The 27,946-nt window shown below is 40.5% G+C and overlaps 1 protein-coding gene across 1 annotated transcript in view; it reads left to right on the plus strand.

The window, feature by feature from the left end:
• Positions 1–27,946, plus strand: part of LOC311127947 (sorbin and SH3 domain-containing protein 1-like) — a 102,058-nt gene that overhangs the window by 24,926 nt on the left and 49,186 nt on the right. The window contains exons 2-6 of the mRNA XM_084159849.1: positions 23,567–23,609; positions 25,078–25,173; positions 25,737–25,853; positions 27,105–27,214; positions 27,549–27,696. Coding sequence (XP_084015975.1) covers positions 25,140–25,173; positions 25,737–25,853; positions 27,105–27,214; positions 27,549–27,696 — 409 coding nt within the window. The 5' untranslated portion in view covers positions 23,567–23,609; positions 25,078–25,139. The remainder of the gene's footprint in view (positions 1–23,566; positions 23,610–25,077; positions 25,174–25,736; positions 25,854–27,104; positions 27,215–27,548; positions 27,697–27,946) is intronic.

Genomic DNA, 27,946 nt, shown 5'->3' on the forward strand with positions numbered 1-27,946 from the left:
TTTCTGATTTGCCTTAACAGGTGCTTTATATGCCCTTTATAAGGTTATATAACTTCTTTAGGATCTTAGTCAGAAGTGTGCATTTGCTATGAAACCAAAGCCAGTTTATGTTATAGCTAGACACATTTTCTTGGATTTCTTGAAGAGAGTCTCTAAATGCATTTATCCAACTTGCATGTATTTTTTCAATGCAAAGGGAAACCAAGGCAGGGTTAAAGCCAGCATATTAATCTAGCAAATATTTAAGCAATAAGGCATGAGAACCTGAGGATTATCATGTGATAATTCCCGACTAAGGGCTGTTCTTAGGCCCGAGGCGATGCTGTTCTTAGATCTTATTGCTTTCATAAAACAACATATTTATAAAAATATTAATTACATTTCTCTTTGCAACTCTGCCTAGGTCAGCATCCCGGAGCCGCCTCTTCACTGTTGACATTGAGACTGGTGTTTTGTGGGTACTATTTAATGAAGCTGCCAGTTGAGGACCAGTGAGGCGTCTGTTTCTCAAACTAGACACTCTAATTTATTTGTCTTCTTGCTCAGTTGTGCACCGGGGCCTCCCACTCCTCTTTCTATTCTGGTTAGAGCCAGTTTGCGCTGTTCTATGAAGGGAGTAGTACACAGCGTTGTAAGAGATCTTCAGTTTCTTGGCAATTTCTCGCATGGAATAGCCTTCATTTCTCCGAACAAGAATAGACTGACGAGTTTCAGAAGAAAGTTCTTTGTTTCTGGCCATTTTGATCTTGTAATCGAACCCACAATTGCTGATGCTCCAGATACTCAACTAGTCTCAAGAAGGCCAGTTTTATTGCTTCTTTAATCAGCACAACAGTTTTCAGCTGTGCTAACATAATTGCACACAGGTTTTCTAATGATCAATTAGCCTTTTAAAATGATAAACTTGGATTAGCAAACACAACGTGCCATTGGAACACAGGACTGATGGTTGCTGATAATGGGCCTCTGTACGCCTATGCAGATATTCCATTTACAACATTAACAATGTCTACACTGTATTTCTGATCAATTTGATGTTATTTTAATGGACAAAAAAATATATTGTCTTTAGAAAACAAGGACATTTCGAAGTGACCCCAAACTTTTGAACGGTAGTGTATGTTTTTCCAGCAACAGACTAATATCGATAATGTCAAAAGCCGCACTGAAGTCAATTTCTCTCAGCCAATCATCAGTAATTTGTGTAAGGGCTGTGCTTGTTGAATGTCCTTCCCTAAAAGTGTGCTGAAAGTTTGTTGTCAATTTGTTTACTGTAAAATAGCATTGAATCTTGACAAACACAATTTTTTCCAAAAGTTTACTAAGGGTTGGTAACAGGCTGATTGGTTGGCTATTTCAGCCAGTTAAGGGGGCTTTACTATTCTTAGGTAGGGGAATAGCTTTTGCTTCCCTCCAGGCCTGAGGGCACACACTTTGTAGTAGGCTTACATTGAAGATATGGCAAATAGGAGTGGCAATATCGTCCGCTATTATCCTCAGTAATTTTCCATCCAAGTTGTCAGACCCCGGTGGCTTGTCATTGTTGATAGACAACAATACTTTTTTCACCTCTTCCACATTTACTTTACGGAATTCAAAATTACAATGCTTGTCTTTCATAATTTGGTCAGATATACTTGGATGTGTAGTGTCAGCATTTGTTGCTGGATTGTCATGCCTAAATTTGCTAATCTTGCCAATGAAAAAATCATTAAAGTAGTTGGAAATATCAGTGGGTTTTGTGATGAATGAGCCATCTGATTCAATGAATGATGGAGCGGAGTTTGCCTTTTTGGCCAAAATGTCATTTAAGGTGCTCCAAAGCTTTTTACTATCATTCTCTATGTCATTTATCTTTGTTTCATAGTGTAGTTTCTTCTTCATTTTATTTAGTTTAGTCACATGATTTCTCAATTTGCAGTACGTTTGCCAATCGGTTGTACAGTCAGACCTATGTACCGCAGGGCAGCTCTCTAGGCCCTCTACTCTTTTCTATTTTTACCAATGACCTGCCACTGGCATTAAACAAAGCCTGTGTGTCCATATATGCTGATGATTCAACCCTATATGCGTCACAAACCATAGCTAATGAAGTCACTGAAACCCATAACAAAGAGTTGCTGTCAGTTTTGGAATTTGTGGCCAGTAATAAACTGGTCCTGAACATCTCTAAAAATAAGCATTTTATTTGGTACAAATCATTCCATACGTTCTAGACCTCCGCTGAATCTGATAATGAATGGTGAGACTAAATTACTTGGTGTTACCTTAGATTGTAAACTGTCATGGTCAAAACATATAGATTAAAAGGTTGTAAAGATGGGGAGAGGTCCGTCTGTGATAAAGAGATGCTCTGCTTTTTTGACACCACACTTCACAAAGCAAGTCCTGCATGCTCTAGATGTATCTTTTCTTGATTATTGTCCAGTAATATGGCCAAGTGCTGCAAAGAAACACCTAGTTAAGCTCCAGCTGGCCCAGAACAGAGTGGCACGTCTTGCTCTTCATTGTAATCAAAGGGTCATATCAATACTATGCATGCCAGTCTCTCTTGGCTAAGAGTTGAGGAAAAACTGACTGCATCACTTCTTGTTTTTATAAGAAACATGGAAATTCCAAATTGTTTGCATAGTCAACTTACACACAGCTCTGACACACACACTTACCCCACCAGACATGCCACCATGGGTCTTTTCACAGTCCCTAGGCCCAGAACAAATTCAAGGAAATGTACAGTATTATACAGATCCATGATTGCATGGAACTCCCTTCCATCTCATATTTTGCCTGTAATGTATTTTTCGTTATGTGTCGGACCCCAGTAAGACTAGCTGTCTCCATTGGCATCGACTAATGGGGATCCTAAGGTCGTAGAGGCAGACATGTAGGTTTGTACAACCCAACTAAATAGTAGCATGGAACAAATAATGTGTAGATACTTTTTTCCCCGAGGGAGATGAAGTTTATGACTTTCCTGCCTGGGCTGTGGGACAGTGGAATTGTGACATTAACACGTCATGGTATTTTGTTGTCCCACAACTCCCGCATATCCACCAATCAGCATCCAGGATCCAAACAACCCGTTTTATAATGTCCATTATTATACATCAAATACCCTAATCAGAGCTTTTGTTATGTCATATTGCATGATGGCATATTATGTGTTTATGGATTCTAGACAGTACGGGGCCATACTTGTGAACTTTGGCTTAGACAATGGTTTAAAACATTGGTCTAAAATGGCTAGCTGCTAGCATTTCTCATATAATTGTGAATAATGATGAGTGAGAAAGTTACTGAGGCATAAATATCATACCCCCCCCCCAAAAAATGCTAACCTCCCCTGTTATTTGAATGGTGAGAGGTTAGCATGTCTTGGGGGTATGATATTTGTGTGTCTGTAACTTCCTCACTCATCATGATTCACAATTCATTCAGGACTATCCATAATCATGGTAGCATCCACATTAATGTAGAAGTATTTAGAAACATATTATATTCTTATTTACAATTTACAAAAATGACACAATACATTATTTACCATTAATTTCTATTGCGCACAAAATAATCTGAAACACAACCAAAACAAGCAGTAAATGCATCCAACAAATGTATAGAGTCACAAGCTTGATGTAGTCACTGCGTGCTATGAATATGGGACCAAATACTTAACTTTTTACTACTTTAATACACATATAAGGGAATTTGCATAACGCAATACGCCGGGAGTCAGGAAGCAGGTGCAGAAGGTGAGTTTAACGACGCAACGCAGATGAACGAAAACATAAGCAGCGTACAGAACGTAAGAGAAAACAATACTACCTAGTGACTGCTGTCTACTGAGGGCTAAATAAAGGGGGAGTAATCAAGGCGATAATGATGACCAGGAGTGCATAATGATCGGGAGCAGAGGTGCGTAATGATTGTTGACAGGGCCGGTGGTTAGTAGACCGGCGACGTCGAGCGCTGGAGAACGGGTGCGGGATAGGCGTGACAGTTTGTCCCAATACTTTTGGTCCCCTAAAATGGGGGGACTATGTACAAAGAGTGTTGTAATTTCTAAACGGTTCAGCCGATATGGATGAAAATACCCTCAAATTAAAGCTGACAGTCTGCACTTTACCTTCATAGTCATTGTATAATTTCATTACAGAGCCAAAATAACCAAAAATGTGTCACTGTCCCAATACTTTTGGAGCTCACTGTATATGACAACACCACAAGAGTCATCGCCTATGACTTTTATGATGTCTGATTACAAAATTACATGTATGCACTCACTAACTGTAAGTCGCTCTGGATAAGAGCGTCTGCTAAATGACTAAAATGTAAATATAATCCTCCTACTTTTTTTCAGTGAAAGTACAATGATGTGTGTTAAATGGATGATCAAACATTTGTACTTTGGTAATATATGCAAAAACCCTTTTGAATTTTGCATGACGTCAGTAGCCTAGTCAAGGAAGCATCACGCAAAAATATATTGGCACACTCCACTTAGACAATGGGTAAAAAATTTAACCAAGCAGTTGGATGGTTTAACAATCTACCTCTGGTGGCCAAATTGACCTGTTGACCAAATGTGATTAGATGGTGGCTCTACAGTTTAAGGTCTCTGACAGGTGATTCGTCATTTTGTTACCGGATATAATTATCTGCTCAGCTGGCCGTCCTCAGCATCGTGGCTAATTTGGCCAGGTTGGCCTATGAGAAAAGCTAGCAGCTAGCCAATTTAGACCAATGGTTTAACACCATGGTCTAAGCAAAAGTTCACAAGTATGGCCCCTGCCAGATAGTGAGTGCATTTGAAAACAACATTCTGTTTATTCTAAATAACTGATGGGTCTTTGGGAAAGCCGGTTTCTGGCAGAGACACCATAAAGGTTTCTGTTCCCATCCTGTGACTGCTTGTTGCTTAGCAACCTTCTCCCTCCCCCTTTTCTCCATCTGCTCTCATTGGCCGAAGTGGATAGTGCTACTTGAAGCTTTATGCTTTGGCTTTTCAAGGTCTGTGTGCACAAAGAGAAGCCCACCAATGCAAGCGAGTAAACAAGAAAGTGAACAGACAATTTATGGTTTGGCGATTGATTTCTAGTCACCCTCTTGCTGGCCCTGCAAGTGGTGATGGAAAAACAAGGGAGTCGTTTCGACAAAAGCATCCAGTCTTGCTATATGCCTCATCCAGGCATGGTAGAATACCCAATGAAAATGTTAACGGCAAGCATGTATAGTTTGCTGTAGTGATAAAGCTGAGTGCCTGCTTATCCACATAAATAAAGCTATCATTCTTGGAACTGCCAGGTGATAGGCTATTAGTGCTCGTTAGTGCTTGTGTCAGGGTAAAGGGATAGACAGACATGGGGTGGCACCCTTAAAATAGGCAGATATTGATACATTTTTAGCAATGTTATTTTCATGAGCCTACCTTGTCAAAGCACTTGAAATGACTGGATTATCACATTGCTCATTTTAGGTATGTGTAGCTACAGTATCCTATGACAAAATAATCAAGTAGTCCGGTCACACAACCACTCAGGGAGTTATAAAAGGCAACACACTCAACAGTAAGCTTGCATTCCATGTCCAAGTCAAAACATCCCCCTGAAATAAGGTGACACTTTCAACACTCTCTCAAGAAATAACCTGAGCAGTCATCAACGCTCCCATAAACATGTTTAAGCCAATAGGAATCCACCTCCTACACTTGAGATGAGGCTTGTCCTCTGGCAGTGACAGTGTAGATGAGGTCTTCCAGTTACAGAATTACCAAATAAGATACTCTGTGTCCGTCAAATGGTATCTAATCTGTAGTATCATGTATTCCATCGTAGTGTATTCTATGTTTGAGATTGATAATGTATTTATGAGAGATAAAAAATCCCACTTTCATATTTGTATTGTTTTGTACTTTTTGCCGGGTGCCTCACATTGTCTCATTGTTTACTTCTTTCTTTTCTTTTTTTAGGGGGTGTTTGCTAAGATACATAATGGGTTTAGAACACCTTGTTAGTATGTCTCATGTAATAGCCTGCAATACAAATACACAGCACATGTCTCTAATTTGTACAGAAATAAAAGATTTGCTCAGTGCTGTAGCTAATGAATTTGTTTCACTCTAGGAGTTCTGTATAGGAAATAAATCATGAGATCTGTTTATAAGAACACAAAGGGGTTTTCTGTTGCTTAACTCATTTGTTGACCAAAATAGACTTTTCGGTCAGAGCACACGTGGATATAGCTGAGCATGTACATTGCAAGCTCTTTTTTTTTTTTAAGGGGTAGATCAATGTAATTGTCTGCATCACTTCCAATCCCCCATATGTTTTTCTTCTCGCAAATATATATATATATATACATACACATACATATATACATAAAAAAATATATTTCCCTTTATTACTTTCCAACCCCACCACCCCTTCCCTAATTGGAGTAAACTAGTGAACAACAATGCTTAGGCCTCTACTTCCAGCTTATACATACTATATACATTTTATGGACACAGTCAATTTTACAATAATTCTATTTTGTTTGTTTTTACTCCTGAACTTCCTCTACCCTCAACCTCTCCGATCATTTTCATGATGTCCATCCGGTTTGCTTCTATATGCCATATCATTCTAACAGTGCTCTTTCACAAAAACTCTCAACATATAACCTATATACTTATTATGGACACAGTATGCTTTACATTAGTTATCTTGTTGTTATTAGTTGTTGTTAGTTGTTATTAGTCCCATCATTCAACTCCATTCAACACCTTCCATCTATCTCTTAACACCATCCATATTGGATTTCTATTTGCCATGTCTTTTTCAACTGTACTGTGATGTTTTACAAAAGTTCTGAACCCTTCTATTCTCATTGTTTCTACAGATTGTAAATTGAAAATAAACATTTTTGCTAAAAGTATTATTATATTATTTATCGATTGACTATGACTTTTCAGATCATTGTCTCATTGTTTATCCTCTCTCTCTCTGTGCTTCTCTGTGTACTCTCTACCAAGTGATCTTGGAAGAAAGCCTAGAGTCCTTGTGAGACAATCGTATCGTCCTTAGTAAACTGTCAGTTTAGTGACATTCTTATTACACTGGCTATAAAAACCGAGCTGTCAGGTTGTGCCCAGGCCGGCTCTCTAAAAATGTCCATGTGAGACATTGTGTCCATGTGGTATGCCAGCGCCTTCCCCAGGACCATCACACGTGCTATACGCGCAGGATCTGGTCATCGTCACGTCCAATAACTGTCAGTCCTTTTCATGGCCATGGTAGCTCGCCGCAGCACCAGCAACAACTACCCTCCAACCTCAGAAGCCCTAACCTTTCACTGGCCAGGCCAACTCACTGGGTGGGTGTTTTTCCTCTCTAAAAAGGGTGACACCTCACCCCACCGCTTGAACCTACTGTAAAGTTGCCCTATTCCTTATTCATCACACACATTTTAGTGGATGCTTATTATTTTCAAATAGAGATTTACTCTCCTTTAGTGCTTATGTAGATTTCCGTTATTTTCATTGCTATTGTGTTTAACTTTATCCATATTTTCTCGTGTAATATATTATGTAGGATTACAAGAATACTCCAGTCCAGTAGGTATGTGTTGGACATCTTTTCCCTCTCGACAATTACTCATTGTCTTTCCTGAAACACTAGAAAACCAGAAACACTAGAATATGTAAAAGTTGCATACATTTCCTTTTATGTTGCAGTTGTTTAAAACTTCTAGCCCCTGAACATCCAATGGCTGTGGTGTGGAATGTGTAGAAGCCTTTGCTCACAGCCAGTGTGGATGCTGTTTATGGAAGAGAGGGGGTCCTCTCAATTAGAGGGCTAAGCTGCTGCTCTGGAGCGGGACTTTCGATCCATGTTTGGAGCTGTTTGGTGAGATCCACACTGGGCACTGGACAGCTTCTCTCTTCTCTGCCATTTGTTGACAAAGCAAAAGTCAACTACATTATGTAACAGCTCTCTGTCTTTCTCTCTGTAGTACACCAGACCTCGTGGTGAGAGCTTTTGTATATGAACACTAATCACGTTTAAGGAAAACTCAGAAATAGAGTAGGGATCCAGGGCTTTGTGAGGTTTATCATAGTTCAACTTGGTAGCACTCTCCTATTGTTTATTTTTTGAAAAGCAAACAGCGAGCAGTTCTCGAACATGTGGAGCCTAAAAGATTGCTACAGCACACATCAGCTGTTCTCAGTCACTGGCAGTGACATTGAGTTGACAGGAGTATACATTAGATCATTTTACTGTAAAAATATATACATACCAGTATCACATTCCTCTCATCTGTCTTTTTCATTTGCTTTATTTGTTTTTGAATAGTGTTTACATCTCCTCTCATGCTTCTGAGATAGACAGTTGGAAGCTGGATAAAAAAATTACAAAGCACATACAACTGTTAATCACCATACAGTTTTACAGTTTAATGAGACCATAATTGGTCAATATTATGCAAACATGTTGATAATGAACTTAGTGAAATGATACAGTATGACTGACCAGTGTATCTTATCAACACAGTAAGGGAGCTTGTGAGTCAAGCCCAAGGGTGGTCCAGTAGCTAATTCCAGACATCTTGTAATGTCCAGTCTATGTTGCATAGACTGGGTTTGGATGTGGGGACGAATGTTTTTATATGATCTGTTGCAGCTGTTGAGTGGGTGCCACATTCCCAGGTGGCATGCGGTGACAGGTCCATCTAGGTACGCCTTGTGCTGAAAGCAACCAGACACCCCAGACTCCCTTGTTGGTCTGGTTCAAGGTCAGAACTGGGCACCTAAAGCAGAGGGTGCAGGGGACAGTCTGTATCACCTCACCAAGTTAGTCTCAGAGGTCAGGAGACTGAGGAGAGAGAGGTCTTAAAGAGGGACTGTCTGGAGTCTTGTAGGCTGTGACTGTCTGAGAGAGCTTCCTACTCTAGGCTGGTTGACAAAGAATCTTGTTGGTAAGCTGTGATCTTTATGTGATGTATTTGCAGAATTTTGTGTCTTTTGGGAATGCCTTTTTTTAGAAGAGGATTTTAAGGAAAGTGTGTGTACTTAAAGTGAGTGTTGAAAACACCTTAGAACACATCTAGTGATGGAAAAATGTAAGTGATGCAGAAGATGTGTTTTTCCTGTATGTCTTTTCTATAAGCATAAGTAAACGTACACAGTGACATGTACTCCTTTGGCAAACAATATTCTCTTCTGAAATGAGAAAACCCCCACAAGCAGTTGTGTTGTCACATGACATCTTCCAAGTCTCTTATCTATCTACACAACTTGCTCCGGCTTTGAGATGATTCTTGGTTTTGAAAAAGATTCTGCTGAAGGGTAGCTGTCTGTGCTGTGGAACCTCTGCTGATAATATCTACTGTATAATGAATAGGACTTTCTCTGTTAGTCCTGAATCACACCTTATGGAGAGTAATCTATGTTAAAAAATAAAAATAAAACTCAGGAGTGCAATGTTGTTGTCTCCTTCGATTTGATGGGTTTTCTTATTTCTTGTGACCCTATGACTCAGACCCATTATCACAGTCTTCTGTACAGGAGTGTCAGTTCATAGTCATCACCACATGTGCAATGGAGTTCGCTTCACTCTCCTGCAGCGTGATAGATGCGAGACAACAACTGTAGAGGAGATGAGCCTCTCACTTTGCACTCTTTGTTGTCTGCTAATGCTAACTTTGTATTTCAGTCTACCTTTAAATGAACATTCAAGCTCATCCACACCATGACTAACCCTGATACCCAGGTTTACGAGTTGTTACATTTCATAACTGATCTTTCACCTTTTCAACCCCAAAATGATAAAACTAAGCCATATACAACCTTAAGCATGTGGATAATGTAGGTAGTTTAACTATATTGTCAACGTTAGCAAGCGAACTTATTGGAAGGCTAGTGCCGCTCCGCTAACGCGTCATGTCAATACACCTTCCACGTCGTGCATTATTTTCAATAAAATGCATAATTACGTAATTAAATTGTAGTTGGAGCTAAATTGGAGCTGGAGTTTTGTAGATGTCCACCATTGCTGAGAGAGCTTGCTATCATGCACCTATTCAGCAATACTCTCAGCATTCGGTCTAAATTATTTATTTGCCTTATTAATGGACTTACAATCATCGGAAATAGTCAACGTTCAAATAACCATCGAAGACAAAAAGGGAGCATAATCTAAACTGTGATTTCCAGGTTCGGCTGACCTCACTGCTGTAAGTTTTCAAAAGTCAAAGTTAACCTAAATTCCAGAAGCCATTACAGAAGAGAGACAGTGGTGGTGAGAAAATGAAATGTAAACCTTCCCTCCCAGAAGAGGTTCTCTGCTGTACTGTGTGCTGTGACATCTTCAGGGATCCAGTTTTCCATTCATGTACTGCAAAGCCTGTCTGGAGGAATTCAAGAAACAGAAGGAAATGTCCAATGTGCCGGAAAAGATTGTCAATAGATGCCCCCCTTGTAACCTGGTTTTAAAGAACCTGTGTCATGCCTTCTTACAGGAGGAAAGTCAGAGAGATTCAGAGGTGCTCTGCATTCTGCACAGTGAGAAACACAAACTGTTCTGTCTGGATGATAAGCAGTCCATTTGTTTGGTGTGTCGGGATTCAAAGAACCATAAAAAGCATGACTGCATCCCCATCGATGAAGCTGCACTGGATCATAAGGAGGAAGTTAAGACTGCACTGAGATAGCATTGAGGAGTACACCACATCAGTCACTGGCTTCATCAATAAGTGCATCGATGACGTCGTCCCCACAGTGACCGTACGTACATACCACAACCAGAAGCCATGGATTACAGGCAACATCCGCACTGAGCTAAAGGGTAGAGCTGCCGCTTTCAAGGAGCGGGACTCTAACCCGGACGCTTATAAGAAATCCCGCTATGCCCTCTGACGAACCATCAAACAGGCAAAGAGTCAATACAGGACTAAGATTGAATCGTACTACACCGGCTCTGACGCTCGTTGGATGTGGCAGGGCTTGAAAACTGTTACAGACTACAAAGGGAAGCACAGCCGCGAGCTGCCTAGTGACATAAGCCTACCAGACGAGCTAAACCACTTCTATGCTCGCTTCGAGGCAAGCAACACTGAAGCATGCATGAGAGCACTAGCTGTTCCGGGTGACTATGTGATCACACTCTCCGTAGGCGATGTGAGTAAGACTTTTAAGCAGGTCAACATTCACAAGGCTGCAGGGCCAGACGGATTACCGTCGTGAAGAGAGCACGACAAAGCCTATTCCCCCTCAGGAGACTGAAAAGATTTGGCATGGGTCCTCAGATGCTCAAAAAGTTCTGGTATGGTATGGTATGGGGTTATTTTCTGCTCATGCATTCGCATTTCGATGCCAAACCCACCACCAGTGTGCGTGGCCAAAGAGCTCTATTTTCATGTCATCCAACAAACACCTGGAGTTTGCTGAACAGCATTGGCACTTGGATTGGAACCGGTGCTTTGGTCAGAGGACATGATAATATAGCTCTTTGGCCACACAGTGGTGGGTATGGCATCAAAATGAGAATACATGAGCAGAAAATAACCCCATACCTACTGTAAAATATGGTGGTGGATCTTTGATGTTATGGGGCTATTATTCTTCCACTGGTCCCGGAGCCCTTGTTAAGGTCAATGACATCATGAACTTTACCCAGTACCAGGACATCTTAGCCAAAAACCTGGTTTCTTCTGCCAGGAGGCTGAAACTTGGCCACAAGTGGATCTTCCAGCAAGACAATAACCCCAAGCACACATCAAAATCCACAAGGAAATGGTAAATTGACCACAAAAATCAACATGTAAACCTGTGGTTTGAATTGAAGAGGGCAGTCCAAAAACGTAGACAAAAGATATCAAGGATCTGGAAGGATACTGTATGGAGGAATGGTCTAAGATCCCTCACAATGTGTTCTCCAACTCATAAAACATTTTAGAAAATGCTCAGTGCCGTTATCCTCAAAAGGTGAGGTATTGAAAGGTATTGAAAACAGGGGTCAATAACTTTGACCCCTACTTTTTAGGGGGGGAAATGCATTACTTGTTAAGCTAAATCTATTTCTCTGAGCAATTGTATTAGTATGAAATAATATAATTTCCCATTTTGCGGGGGAATACAATATACACTACGTGGCCAAAGGTATGTGGACACCTGCTCGTCGAACATCTCAATCCAAAATCATGGGCATTAATATGCCACACCCTTTGCTGCTATAGCAGCCTCCACTCTTTATCCCAAAGGTGTTAGATGGGATTGAGATCAGGGCTCTGTGCAGGCTAGTCAAGTTCTTCCACACTGATCTCAACAAACCATTTCTGTATGGACCTCGCTTGTGCACTGGGACATTGTCATGCTGAAACAGGGAAGGGCCTTCCCCAAACTGTTGCCACAAAGTTGGAAGCACAGAATCGTCTAGAATGTCATTCTATGCTGTAGCGTTAAAATTTCCCTTCACTGGAACTAAGGGGCCTAGCCCGAACCATGAAGAACAGCCCCAGATCATTATTCCTCCTCCACCAAAACTTTACATTCAGGCAGGTAGCGTTCTCCTGGCATCCACCAAACCCAGATTCGTCCGTCGGACTGCCAGATGATGAAGCGTGATTCATCACTCAAGAGAACGCATTTCCACTGCTCCAGAGTCCAATGGCGGCGAGCTTTACACCACTCCAGCCAACGCTTGGCATTGTGCATGGTGATTTTAGGCTTGTGTGCAGCTTCTTGTATTTGTATTTGTATTTATTATGGATCCCCATTGCAGCAGCTACTCTTCCTGGGGTCCAGCAAAAATAAGGCAGTTATACAATTTTAAAAACATTACAATACATTCACAGATTTCACAACACACTGTGTACCCTCAGGCACCTAGTCCACCACTACCACATATCTACAACACAAAAACCAAGTGTACGTGTGTGTATAGTGCGTATGTTATCGTGTGTGTATGCTGTGCCTATGTTTGTGTTTCTTCACAGTCCACGCTGTTCAATAAGGTGTATTATTATCTGTTTTTTAAATCTAATTTTACTGCTTGCATCAGTTACTTGATGTGGAATAGAGTTCCATGTAGTCATGGCTCTATGTAGTACTGTGCGCCTCCCATAGTCTGTTCTGGACTTGGGGACTGTGAAAAGAGCTCATGTGGCATGGGTGTCCGAGCTCTGCGCCAGTAGTTCAAACAGACCGCTCGGTGCATTCATCATGTCAATACCTCTCATAAATACAAGTAGTGATGAAGTCATTCTCTCCTCCAATTTGAGCCAGGAGAGATTGACATTGATATTATTAATGTTAGCTATCTGTGTACATCCAAGGGCCAGCCGTGCTGCCCTGTTCTGAGCCAATTGCAATTTTCTTAAGTCCCTTTTTGTGGCACCTGACCACACGACTGAACAGTAGTCCAGGTGCGACAAAACTAGGGCCTGTAGGACCTGCCTTGTTGATAGTGCTGTTAAGAAGGTAGAGCAGTGCTTTATGATGGAAATACTTCTCCCCATTTGAGCTACTGTTGTATCAATATGTTTTGACCATGACAGTTTACAATCCAGGGTTACTCCAAGCAGTTTAGTCACCTCAACTTGCACATTATTTATTACAAGATTTAGATGCGGTTTAAGGTTTAGTGAATTATTTTTCCCAAATACAATACTTTTAGTTTTAGAAATATTTAGGACTAATTTATTCCTTGCCACCCACTCTGAAACTAACTGCAGCTCTTTGTTAAGTGTTGCAGTCATTTCAGTCGCTGTAGTAGCTGACGTGTATAGTGTTGATAGATCCGCATACATAGACACACTGGCTTTACTTAAAGCCAGTGGCATGTCGTTAGTAAAGATTGAAAAAAGTAAGGGGCCTAGACAGCTGCCCTGGGGAATTCCTGATTCTACCTGGATTATGTTGGAGAGGCTTCCATTAAAGAACACCTTCTGTTAGACAGGTAACGCTTTATCCACAATATAGCAGGGGGTGTAAAACCATAACACATATTTTTCAGGCAGCAGACTATGATCGATAATGTTAAAAGCTGCATTGAAGTCTAACAAAACCGCCTCCACAATCTTTTTATCATCAATTTATCTCAGCCAATCATCAGTCATTTGTGTAAGGCTGTGCTTGTTGAATGTCCTTCTGTTGTCAATCTGTTTACTGTAAAATAGCGTTGTATCTGGTCAAACACCATTTTTTCAATAAGTTTACTAAGGGTTGGTAGCAGGCTGATTGGTCGGCTATCTAAGCCAGTAAAGGGGCCTTTACTATTCTTAGGTAGCGGAATGATTTTGTGCTTCCCTCCAGGCCTGGGGGAACACCATTTCTAGTAGGCTTAAATTGAAAATATGGCAAATAGGAGTGGCAATATCGTCCGCTATTATCCTCAATAATTTTCCATCCAAGTGGTCAGACCCCGTTGGCTTGTCATTGTAGATAGACAACAATAATTTTTTCACCTCTTCCACACTCACTTTACGGAATTCAAAATGCTTGTCTTTCATAATTTGGTCAGATATACTTGGATGTGTAGTGTCAGCGTTTGTTGCTGGAATGCCAGCTTGTGTGACCTACCACTTCACGGCTGAGCCGTTGTTGCTCCTAGATGTTTCCACTTCACAATAACAGCACTTACAGTTGACCGGGGCAGCTCTAGCAGGGCAGAAATTTGACAAACTGACTTGTTGGATAGGTGGCATCCTATGAAGGTGCCATGTTGAAAGTCACTGAGCTCTTCAGTATGGGCCATTCTACTGCCAATGTTTGTCTATGGAGATTGCATGGCTGTGTGCTCGATGTTATACACCTGTCAGCAACGGGTGTGGCTGAAATAGTCGAATCCACTAATATGAAGGGGTGTCCACATACTTTTTATTTATTTATTCTATATGACCAATCACTGCACTATTTCCGCATAAAACAGTCAAATCATCACAATATTATCACATATAACTGACCCATCACCGCAGTACAAAAAGAGGGCTCGCAATTTCACCGCACATTTACTGCATAAAATGGTTCAATCAAGCCGTACTTCAACAAACCTTTTCCCTCATCAGCGCATTTTCAGGACAAATTGGACAAAATCATTTGCATATTGCATTTTTGCACACAAATATTACAAAATATTTCTGCAAAACCCTGGAGGGACTGAAATTGCTTAACACAAGTAATGTAATGTAAATATGTAATCTAAATTACAGTGGTGGAAAAAGTACCCAATTGTCATACTTGAGTAAAAGTAAAGATACCTTAATAGCAACATGAAATCGTATTAAAATCTGTCCATATACACCCGCAGGAAGAATATGACACCTTTTTTGTACATTTTCTGACAAGCGAGCACTTAGATATGGTCATTTTCACGTTTTCATAAATTCTAGAATGTTTGGGAATGACGTATAGTAAGGCATTTGTGAAAATTCTATAGCAATATAGAGCGGGAAAGCGGCCGTGCATTTTGACAATTAATAGACAATGCAGCAAATAAAACCTAGTAAAACATCTGTCTCGTCCAGGACCGGAGTCTACACAGACCGGTGCGCCATAGCCAATCAGAGCTGCAGTAGGCCTTCATGCAAATAAGCCATTTGCCACATGGGCCTGCCATCATTCACTTTGAACTGGACTGTGTATTTACAGGCAGGACCAACTGTTTACATGTTATCTAGAGTGTTTGTGACTAACTGTTACTTTTTTTGCTGACACCGGTCATATTCAGTGGGTGTTGCACGTTAGTAAATTCATCAGTTATTCTGCGCTCTGGCACATTCAGATGAGAGTGCTCTGAAATCAGAGTAGATTTCCAGAGTGAATTTACAAACGCAAGAGATATGCTAATTGAATAACAGTCGTTCAAGTTCATCATGGCTTTTTTGCTAGCTAACCAAATGACACCTGCATCAAGCTGTAGCCTCCGAAAAACTATATGAGTTTAAAAAGTCGGTCACTCACCCACTCCACCAATGACATGACATCCTCCCAGCAGCTAGCTAGCTAACGTTAGGCTCCATGTTTTTAGCTGTCTAAATAAAGAGCTACATAAATAGATACGCTAGCCTATTAGCCACGTTATGACTGATTTGTGATCATTGCCCTTGCTAGATTGATTGTATTGACATTCCCAGCCTTAGTTACATTTGTCCGTTTGTCCAAAATATTGAGTCATTGAAACTGAAACAGTGCATCCCGAATGGATGTACCAGGCCAGCTGTGATTTACAACCTGATAGCAATATTGTTTGGACTACCAAGAAATGTATTAGTGAATTATATTAATCATGCATTGAACTGCATCCATCTCTACTGCCAACAATGCCTTACTGTACGTCATGGAATTTTTAGTCAAATAGAACCTATTTTTAAAACCTCATAAAGTAGTTTTTTTAGCATAAACTGGGAATTTCACATTTTTACTGATATTATGATTGTCTGTTTGTTTCATATTTGCAAAGTAGATAAAATGATGTCAGTTCTACTTTAAGTATCAAAAGTAAATATTATTGCAAAAATATACTTAAAGTATCAAAAGTAAAAGTAAAAGTATTATTAATTTCAAATTCCTTATATTAAGCAAACCAGACGGCACAATGTTCTTGTTTTTTAAATTTACGGATAGCCAGGGGCACACTCAAACACTCAGACATAATTTACAAACAAAGCATTTGTGTTTAGTGAGTCCGCCAGATTAGAGGCAGTAGGGATGACAAAGGATGTTCTCTTGATAAGTGCGTGAATTGGACCATTGTCCTGTCCTGCTAATCATTCAAAATGTAACAAATACTTTTGGGTGTCAGGGAAAATGTATGGAATAAAAAGTACATTATTTTCTTCAGGAATGTAGTGGAGTAAAAGTAAAAGTTGTCCAAAATATAAATAGTAAAGTAAAGTACAGATACCCAAAAAAAAGTGTCTCGTCCCAGTACATACCGTAGGCCACTTTATATTCACTGTGTTTTGAATTTGTGTTTTTGTGGTTTTAGAATGCCTGTTGCTACAGTTAACAGTGCTGTCACAATGCATATGATGTATGCATTTGTAGGCCAATTTGGAAACAGTAGAATGACTACATTACCCATAATGCTCTGCCAATCAGTCAATCTGCTGCCATGGAATTATGCAATGTCATAATGCATGTTATAAAGCAAAGCGTTTCAGAGAAGGAGTGCTGATATTTAATAAAATTCTATGGACAGCACTGCCATTGAGAGTCTGTGAATACGGGCCCAGATATTATAGTGTTTTCTACAAGAGTGTGTTTTTTAAATTGTGGGTAACATGGGTTCATGGTAGGCCTGTCAAATTATTGAGTTTCCTATGGAAATCAAAAAGTGCCATGATCCCATGGGAAATTTGGGACATCATTTATTTTATGCTCTGGAGTTGAGAATGCTACAGCAGCAATTATCATCCAGAGACCAAATATCTGAAGAGATATTGTCACGCCCTGACTCTGGGGACTCGTATATGTTGAGTCAGGGTGTGTATGTTCTATGTGGTGTATTTCTATGTTGGGTTTCTATTAGGTGTAGATCTATGTTGGCCGGTGTGGTTCCCAATCAGAGGCAGCTGTATCTCGTTGTCTCTGATTGGGGACCATACTTAGGCAGTCTATTGGTACTAGTGGGTTGTGGGATCTTGTTCCGTGTTAAGGTATGTTGTGTTGTGCAGCCTTGGACTTCACGTTTTGTTTTGTTTGTTATTTTGTCGTTGTGTTTGATATTTAATAAACATGTACGCATATCACGCTGCGCCTTGGTCCGTCCCGTCTGTAAACGAACGTGACAGATATAAACAACATAGTTATGATTTTCAGGGGGAGTTATTTAGTTGAAGAAGTCGGTCCTCAAAGATTAAATTAAAACAAATTCATAATTTCCAATGATTTACCTCCCGTAAGGGTGGGGGTCGCTAGTGTAAATATGTTGCATTACTTACAGTATTGCCATTAGTGGTGGGGATTTACGTTGGCTGTGGGTTTTAGGACATACATTGCAGATTTGGCATCATGACATTGTGACTATGTGAGGCATTGTTGAAGCCTAATTTATACATTCACAGTAATACTTATAGTATGCTGGTATTCATATTTCCTTCATTGTTTTTTTTTTCTTCTTATATATTTCAAAAGAGTCTGTCCATACTTAGTGACTTCCTAAATATTATTTTTTTAATAAACAGAGCTCTGTGTTTTTATTCTCTCACAAGAGGAAAGAGGGAAACCTAGTCAGTTGTACAACCGAATGCATTCAACAGAAATGTGTCTTCCGCATTTAACCCAACCCCTCTGAATCAGAGAGGTGCGGGGGGCTGCCTTAATCGACATCCACGTCATCGGCACCTGGGGAACAGTGGGTTAACTGCCTTGCTCAAGGGCAGAACAACAGATTTTTTCCTTGTCAGCTCGGGGATTCAATCCAGCAACCTTTCGGTTATTGGCCAACACTCCTACCCGCCAGGCAACCTGCAAGAGGCGGTAGGAGTTGGAAAATGTTTGTTTTTTTAGAGTAATTGGTGATGAAGTCCCTTTGGTGCAGGGAATTACAGACCGAAATGAAAGTTACCTCATTATAGAAAAATTCTAAATTCCTGGCAGTGGATTTATCATATCTTCAGAAGAAGTATCCATGCACTGTCACTGTCATTCATTCTTGTCCATTCGTCTGTTGTCAGGTTTCAGCCTTTTTCTCCCAACTCAACCCCCTCCCCCTGTTTAGCTAATGAATGACCAATAACCAGAAGTCTTGCTGATGTCACAGAGTGGCGGGAAACAGTTGCCAGGAAGCCACCTCATGGCCTCAGAAGCTAAGGACCTATATCAGACCTCTCATTAGATATCTGAGAGTAGAGCACTATCTTTTATCATCCAAACAGACTGCTAAAATGAATTTGGTTGGGAATGTGGGTTTTGAGTTTCTCAATTTAGTACAATATCTGTTTGTTCTTCAGTGTGCATGCCACTGAGGCAAACAGACCTGTATTTGTTAAAGTTAAATTGGCTCTAAAATAATTTCAGATTGTCCAGATCGAAATAATGTGCATTTAGGTAGAGATTATCAGTACTGGAGGTTTACTTGAATAGAGCTTATCTCAGTATCCTGTTTATCTAGGCCTGAGCACTGCTGGCTGTCCCTGCACTGATGAGCTAGACCTGTCTCTGTATTTCTCTCTCTCTCTCTCTCTCTCTCTCTCTCTCTCTCTCTCTCTCTCTCTCTCTCTCTCTCTCTCTCTCTCTCACTCTTACACTCTCTCACTCTCACACTCTCTCACTCACTCTCTCTCTCTCTTTCTTTCTCTCTCTCTCTCTCTCTCTCTGGTCGGACTACTGACGTTCTCTGTTCGGAGGCATCCCTCTTCCTAATAAGGACTAAAGCGATCTCTGCACTGATGTGTTTACCTAGCGTACTGTACACTGTTAGCTCTCACGTCTTCTCTATTGTCTGCAAAAGAGATTTATGATTCAGTGTTTTAAAATACTTACCCTTCGGCTTAATTTCAGGAGGATGTCATCGAACCCCAACTGTGTGTGTGTGTGTGTGTGTCTGTGTCTGTGTGTGTTTGTGTACCATGCGCGTGGGTTTGCGTGCAAGCGTGTGAGCAAGCAAGAGAGAGAAAGAGAGCAAATGTTTCTCTGTTTGCATCTTAACTCAATTCCAATCTTTTCTGCAGTGGGCAATATGAATGGGAGTGTTCTGAGTGTCTCTTAAATCAGTCCTCTTGGCGATGTACAATGGAGGACAACCTGGAAGTGTTTCACTGCCTCTTTTTATGTGGCTTTGGTGTTGTTCCTGCATGCTCGACTGATTCAGCTCAGATTAACATATGTCCTGTTCTCCCTCTCCTCTCTTTCTACACACAAAAAAATGCTTCTATATAGTGCCAAATAAAGGTTATTTGGCTTGTAACAGTAGCGGATCCCTTTTTGGTGCTATATAGAACCTTTTTTTGAAGGTTCTATAAAGAACCATGCCCATAAGGTTCTAAATTGAACTTTTTGGGTGATATAAAGAACAATGTCCTAAGGTTCTATAAATAACCATTAATTAAAGGTTATATATAGCACCAAAAAAGGGTTTTGCTATGGTTACAACCCTTTTTGGGGCTATATAGAACCCTTTTTAATGGTTCTTTATAGAACCTTTATGGAGAATGGTTCTATAAAGAACCATCCTTAATCTCAAAGGTTCTATAAAGAATCTTTTGAGTAATCATACAGGGTTTTCTATTCTGGTTAGTCATATTATATTGTTAGAGCAAGCAATGCAGATGTAGAAGCATGGTGGCTAAGACAAACTCCCTAGAAAGGCAGGAACCTAGGAAGAAACCTAGAGAGGAACCAGGCTCTGAGGGGTGGCCAGTCCTTTTCTGGCTTTTCCAGTTGGAGATTATAAGAGTACATGGCCATTAAGGCCAGATCGTTCTTCAAGATGTTCAAATGTTCATAGATTATCAGCAGGGTCAAATAATAATCACATTGGTTATAGAGGGTGCAACAGGTCAGCACCTCAGGAGTAAATGTCAGTTGGCTTTTCATAGCCAAGCATTCAGAGGTCAAGACAGCAGGTGCAGGGATTCCATAGGCAGAACAGCAGAATCTGGATCAGCAGCACGACCAGATGGACTGGGGATGGGGACAGGGCCAACCAGGCAGGATATAACCCCACCTACTTTGCCAAAGCACAGCCCCCACACCAGCCCTCACACAGACCACTAACTTACTACCCTGAGACAAGGCTGAGTATAGCCCACAAAGATCTCCCCCACCGCGCAAGCCCGAGAACAGGAAGGATGGGAGAGCGTGAGCAAGCCAGTGACTCAGCCCCCATAATAGGGTCAGAGCCAGAAAATCCCAGTGGGGAGAGGGGAGCCATCCAGGCAAAGACAGCAAGGGTGATTTGTCACTCCAGTGCCTTGCCGTTCACCTTCGCACCCCTGGGCCAGACTACACTCAATCATAGGACCGTCTGAAGAGAGGAGTCTTTAGGAAATACTTAAAGGTTGAGACAGAGTCTGCGTCTCTCACATGTAGCTCTATAGGAGAAAGCCCCTAGCTGTTTGCTTAGACATTCTAGGAACAATAAGAAGGCCTGCGTCTTGTGACCGTAGCGTACGTGTAGGTATGTACAGCAGGACCAAATCGGCGAGATGGGTAAGAGCAAGTCCATGTAATGTTGGAGGTTAGCAAGTGGGCAAACCTTGAAATCAGCCCTAGCCTTAACAGGAAGCCAGTGTAGAGGGGCTAGCACTGGAGTAATACGATAACATTTTTGGTTCTAGACTAGATTCTAGCAGCTGTATTTAGCACTAGCTGAAGTTTATATAGTGCCTTGTTCGGTTAGCCGGAGAGTAGAGCATTGCAGTAGTGTAATCTTGAAGTGATAAAAGCATGGATTAGTTTTTCTGCATACTTTTTTGACAAAAAGTTTCAGATTTTTGCAATGTTAACGAAGATGGAAAAAGGCTGCTCTTGAAATATTGTTTATGTTTGTCAAAAGAGAGATCAGGGTCCAGAGTAATGCTGAGGTCCTTCAAAGTTTTATTTGAGACGATTGTGCAACCATCAAGATTGATTGTCAGATCCGACAGCAGATCTCTTTGTTTCTTTGGACCTAGAACTAGCATATCTGTTTAAGAGTAAAGAAATTACCGCAATCCACTTCCTTATGTCTGAAACTTGAAACCTTCCAGGGTAGGCAATTTTGGGGCTTCACCATTTTTAATCGAAATGTACAGCTGTGTGTCGTCTGCATAGCAGTAAAAGTTGACATTGTGTTTCCGAATGACATCACCAAGATGTAGCATATGCAGTGCCTTCGAAAAGTATTCAGACCCATTGATCTTTTCCACATTTTGTTACATTTTTTTACTTCTTTTTTTTAAACGTTACAGTACTATTCTAAAATTGATTAAATTGTTTTATTTCCTCATCAATCTACACACAATACCCCATAATGACAAAGCAAAAACAGGTTTTTGAGCTAATTTATGAAAAAAATACAATGGCAATATAAAATGTACATAAGTATTCAGACCCTTTGGCAGCGATAACAGCATAGAGTCTTTTTGGGTATGACGCTACAAGCTTGGCACACCTGTATTTGGGGAGTTTCTCCCATTCTTCTCTGCAGATCCTCTCAAGCTCTGTACAGGTTGGATGGGGAGCGTTGCTGCACAGCTATTTTCAGGTCTCTCCAGAGATATTTGATCAGGTTTAAAGTCCAGGCTGGGCCACTCAAGGACATTCAGAGACCTGTCCCGAAACCACTCCTGCGTTGTCTTGGCTGTGTGCTTAGGGTCGTTGTCCTGTTGGAAGGTGAACCTTCGCCACATTTTGAGGTCCTGAGAGCTCTGGAGCAGGTTTTCATCAAGGATCTCTCTGTACTTTGCTCCGTTCATCTATCCCTCAATCCTGACTAAGGTGCTTCAACAGAGTACTGAGGAAAGTGTCTGAATACTTACGGAAATGTGATATTTCCGGGTTTTTTTAAAAATACATTTGCAAACATTTCTAAAAACCTGTTTTTGCTTTGTCATTATGGGGTATTGTGTGTAGATTGATGAGAAAATGTTTTCATTTAATCCATTTTAGAATAAGGCTGTAACATAATCACTTTTCTCGAATGCAATGTATGTGTAGCCGATGTATCTGATGCTGTCTGGCCAAAAAGAGTATGGCATGTCATACTCTTTTTTGGCCAGACAGCATCAGATACATGGGCTACGTATACGAAGACAGAGGGACGCTGTTTCGCCTGCTCTGATGCTTTCTCCGGTGAGATAGTTTCAGCCACTTGCGAATTGAAGGAAGGTTGGTGGGTGCACAGTGCACTATTCGAATGCTGGAATTATTTTGGATGTACGTGCGAAGGTAACCTACCTTTTGAAGAATGTCCTCTGCCTGGGGCCTCCAAATCACTAAGTCCGCCCCTGCAAGTAATGACAGAAGAGAAGATACATGTAGGCCTATCTAATTATGGACAAGTTGGTTAACAAATAGCCTACCAGATGTTGGAAATTATATGCAGAAAAATATCAGAAATAGAGGTGACAGTAGCCTGAGGAGGCAAAGATGACTGGCCAGGACCGTGACGCGCGCGGACATCAGTGGATGCATCAATTATAGTGACGCATGCCAGATACTTACAACGCCTGTATAGGTATTTTACGTATCAGCGCAGGTGCATGCAACGTCTGAGCAGGGTAACACGACCATAGAGTGGATCAAACGTGCGCAGGTAGCCCATTTTTTAAAGTGATTTGTTTGACAATCATGCCTGGCTGTGTTCATACCATATTAAAAGGTAATACATTTTTACAGTTAAATGACATGTCTTTACTCTTATACCATAAATAAATTGTGCATGGAGGTCCCACACCCCCTGTCAAAACATATTTCCACCGTCTCTTATTACTGTCAGTTTCGACTATATCCCAGCCTATTCCTGCCTAGAAACAAACTGCTGCTCAAACTTCCTGGTCTCCCATGATGGCCCAAAAAAAGCTGACTACTATGCTGTAAATTAATGCATTTTTTCTCAAATATGCTTTGTTTTACAATAACTCTCTCTCTGGCTTTCTTTTGTTCCAGGGCTGTCCAACAGAGGGCAGTGTGAGATTTGAACAATCCCACAGTAAGTTTCATTTTCTTATTTTTCTCATATCTCTCATTATACTGCATAGCTCAGTTCTGTGGTCACATAAGGCTTTAGTGATGTTTAGGGTCTTCAATCCTACCCTTGATCACAATGCCTGTTCATTTGGTTGAGTGTAATGATCAAGTTAATTTGATCATTGCAGCAGCTTACTCACACCAGAAATAGGACTATCATATGTTACAACACTCTAACCATAAATTCTAGTCAATCAACTAAGCATTGAGAGACAAGCAAAAGCAATGAACAACAACAAAAGTGCTATTTTATGAGGGAGGGCTGACATACAGTAGGCTACATGTTAGCGTGGGCAGAGTTAGAGATGGCATGCATTTGCGGCATTGACAGCTTAGGGGAAGGGGACACACAAATGCTGTCTACTCATCAGAGGGAAAGTTGCATGGTAACATGCAATATTTCATCACCATTCTGTATGTGATGTAGTTTACACATGGTTGATATTCCAGTAAAATAATAATCCGCAACATCTGTTACTGTACACTTATAGCTCTGTTCTCTGTAGTCAAAAGTACAGTGGTCCACTGTCCTTTATGTTTCCAAAGGTCATTGTTACAGCAGTGTGCCACTATCTGTTACTATCATCTCCTTCCTGCAATCTGTCTTCCAGCTCCACTTTCCCCACTTTGTCAACACTTCACCTCGCTGTTATTTGTCTCAAATTATGGGTGTTTTTCCTTTCATGAGGATGTTGTGTATGTAGTAACATGTCTACAATGTTAAGTATTGCAGTGCTCATCAGCCCCAAATTCCCCCAAATCTGTTGTATAACACAAAAAGACAGGGGTATACTATTTGGCTTACCCCTTTCTTGGTAAGGGTCAGGTACATTTATTTGTATTTTTATGATTACACCCAGGGATCGAATGGAGGGGTGTGAGATGGGATGGTATCTCTCTTGTTAACAAAAAATATATAGTGCATCTCTCTTGTTAAACTTTTACTGCAGTGGGCTAAATCAGTCACACAGAGTGATTCCTTGGTAGTCTTCAACAAATCTACTTTGAAATAAAAGTATACACCTCACACACATGGTTATGGGCTTAAAAATATAAGACACATGTACAGTACAATGTCAGATATAGAGTTTAAATGTATTATATTTTGAGTGCCCAATATTACACTTTATATACATCACAGATGACAGAAATGTTACAAAACTGTTTGACATAGAGATACCGGATTTTCATTAGTTTTTTTTTAAATAATCTTAATTAATTATGAAATTATGTAAAATATTAATAACATTCCACCCATGAGGCCAAAGAGGGCGCTTTTGGTCATTGACTACAGGAAAGGGCTACCTTGATTTTGACCATTAATACACTTAACACCCCTCCCTGCCAATGCAACTATATACTATTCCTCCTGTTCACTTTTCACAATTTGTCCCCAGCTTACACCTGTACACTGTCTGTTGTTTTGGTAGCTCCTCCGGTCTCCTCAGGTCCTCGCTGTTTGTCTGCAGTCAGAATCACCCCTCTGACAAGCATGAAAGGCTCTCCTGACCTAATTCCAGCTGCAGGTGAACACACTCATTGACTCCTCCACCCCTCCACTCCTCCGTCTCGTTTAACTTTCATCAGCCTGTACTCTAGGACACCTCTGATACACTGGATATGCCGAGGAGGATCCTTTCAATACTCACTTGCTAACAATGTGCATTCACTTTAAACAACAGTAAGCTATTATAATAAATAATATGCCATTTAGCAGACGCAGACGTGCATACATTTTTGTGTATGGGTGGTCCCAGGGATCCAACCAACTACCCTGGCGTTACAAGCGCCGTGCTCTACCAGCTGAGCTACAGAGGACCACAAGTATTAGTATGGGAGTATTAGTGTTGGCCTGGATTTGACATTTACATTCTATTTTTATACTTTGCGGTAACATGGATTCCCTCAGGAACTGAGGCAATAGAGCTGTGTCTCATGGTGATTTGACGCTCACTGAGAATAGATTCAAACAGTGTATAATTGTGAGGATGTTTCACACATTTTGGCATTGAAGAATGAGTGACTATGGGCATCCAATGTAAGAATCGAGTGATAACATCCTTGCATGTACCTGTCTATCTGTCTGTAGAGCTGGACCCTACAAGGGTGTGTAAAGGGAAGGGGGTCGTGACTCTGAGGGCCACTCTGGTCCACATAGACGATGAGGACTGTGTCAGTGAAGAATCCAATGTCGAAACAGCACCAAGTAAGTCAAACAGAACGCTACAGCTGCTCTCAAATCAAATCGTAGATATTACATCATATGTACAGTATATCTAATATCTCTGATATTATATAGAGTTTTCTTTCTAATACAGAGTCGAGTGATACGCTAGCATAGCTCTGTGAAAGTGGGCAAGTTAGAGGGCTGATGTCTAGCTGGATTAATAGCTGATGAGACAAACTATTTAAAAGTGGAAGGAAATGTTCCCGTTAACAAAATAGCATATTGTAATATATTGATTATGTCATAGTATGAATCACTAACATTAATGACTATTTAGTCATTTGTTTTCCATAGTGATCTTGATGGATTTTGAGAAGAATTCACTGTATTCCCAAGCTTTTCTGTTCATAGAAGTCTTTATTTTATTTTATTTTTGTCATTTTTAGCAGACGCTCTTATCCAGAGCGACTTACATGAGCAATTAGGGTTAAGTGCCTTGCTCAAGGGCACATCGACAGATTTTTCACCTAGTCTGCTCAGGGATTAGAACCAGCAACATTTCAGTTACTGGCACAACGTTCTTAACCACTAAGCTACCAAGTCTTAAAATGTTTGAGATACTTCATGAAGTTCAGCTGGACTCACTTATACCCATATTTCAGTATGTTTTGATATTAAAGTGAGATAACTTGACACATTTTTAAGTGTATTTATATTTGGTTTCCCAGCACAACACAGAATCATTGACCATGATTGCTCATATTTTCATGTGTTTCGTCAAAGACCCCTTTTGTTCGGACCTGCCCACTGCACTTTGGAAAATGTATGAGCCTTGACTGTGGACTTGTTTGTTGCGTTCAGCACGTTAGAACTGGGCTGGAGATTGGCCAAGGCTTTTGGGAAGATGCTTTAATTGCGAGCCTGAATATAAAGGCCATTGGAACAAACAGCCTTTACAGACCACTGAATAGGCGCCTTGTTCTGATAACAAAGTTCACAGATTGTGGGAGAATCATTATTTTATTTCTCCATGGGGATATTAGCATCTCTGTACGGGAAAAGCACTATGGGAAGCTTTTTGTCCCCGCAGGATTATCCAGTGATTTATTTAATTGAGGATTAATTGTTTCCTGTTTGTAGTTTGGTGATCAACTTTGAAACAGGTTGATCACCAAAAGACAAACATTGCCAAGAGTACAGTAGTTTGTTTGTGTATCTTTCAGTATTGTTAGGTTTCTGAGAGGTTTGTCTTGCACTGCTATTTGCTGGATTGTTTTGGGATCATTTCAGGTAGTTGGATCGGCCAGATCAATGGAGACAGCTCTCTAACAGGATTGACTGAGGGATGCTTCCACGACATCACAGCTGATTTACCTACAGTCAATAGAACTCAACTCCAGGTATGTATTATCTAATCAGTGAATAAGCTTTTGTTAATTTCCCCTATTTTTGGCATTTAGGGATAATACTGTAAATTGAATAATGCTATGCTTGTTTAATGTGATTAAAATCAGATTTAATTGTGATTTAAATAGCTCTATTTGGTGTATTTTTGCTGTTGAGTGTCAATTGTTATTATGTATATGTAAATGTATTATGTATTTGCAAAACCAGAATTTATTAATACGCAACTTCTTGGCCTTTTTACTCATACTATCCAGTTTATTGTTATTATCCAAAACTTCTATAAGAGAGGAACAGCATCACTTACGAGTTTTATTCACTCATTACCAGGGAAATTATCCTGTGAGCACAGAACAACACCAGCTTCCTGCCTCCTCTGACATTCAGAACCATATTACTTTGACAAAGGCCCCCTCTGCCTACCCATCCACCACCAACACTGTCAACCCAAACATAGTTCTGCTACAACACAACAGAGGTAAGCACTTCTGATTCTGGGTAGTACTATATGTGGGTTATGGGTGAAATTGCCATGCAAACAGTTGACCACACTGTGAAGGATGGACTCCATTGATTTGTTTAAATGGAAAGTTCAGACACTGAAAGCTTTTTTAAATCAAAAGTATGGAAAATCAGATAAATCAGGTACAACAATGCTTCAGTGTTGTCAAGGCGTCAGTGTAATGCGGTAGGACGAAGTCAGGCGCAGGACACAGAGCTAATCGAAA

This window comes from Coregonus lavaretus, assembly GCF_964263955.1.
Source record: "Coregonus lavaretus genome assembly, chromosome: 1".
Lineage (NCBI taxonomy): Eukaryota > Metazoa > Chordata > Actinopteri > Salmoniformes > Salmonidae > Coregonus > Coregonus lavaretus.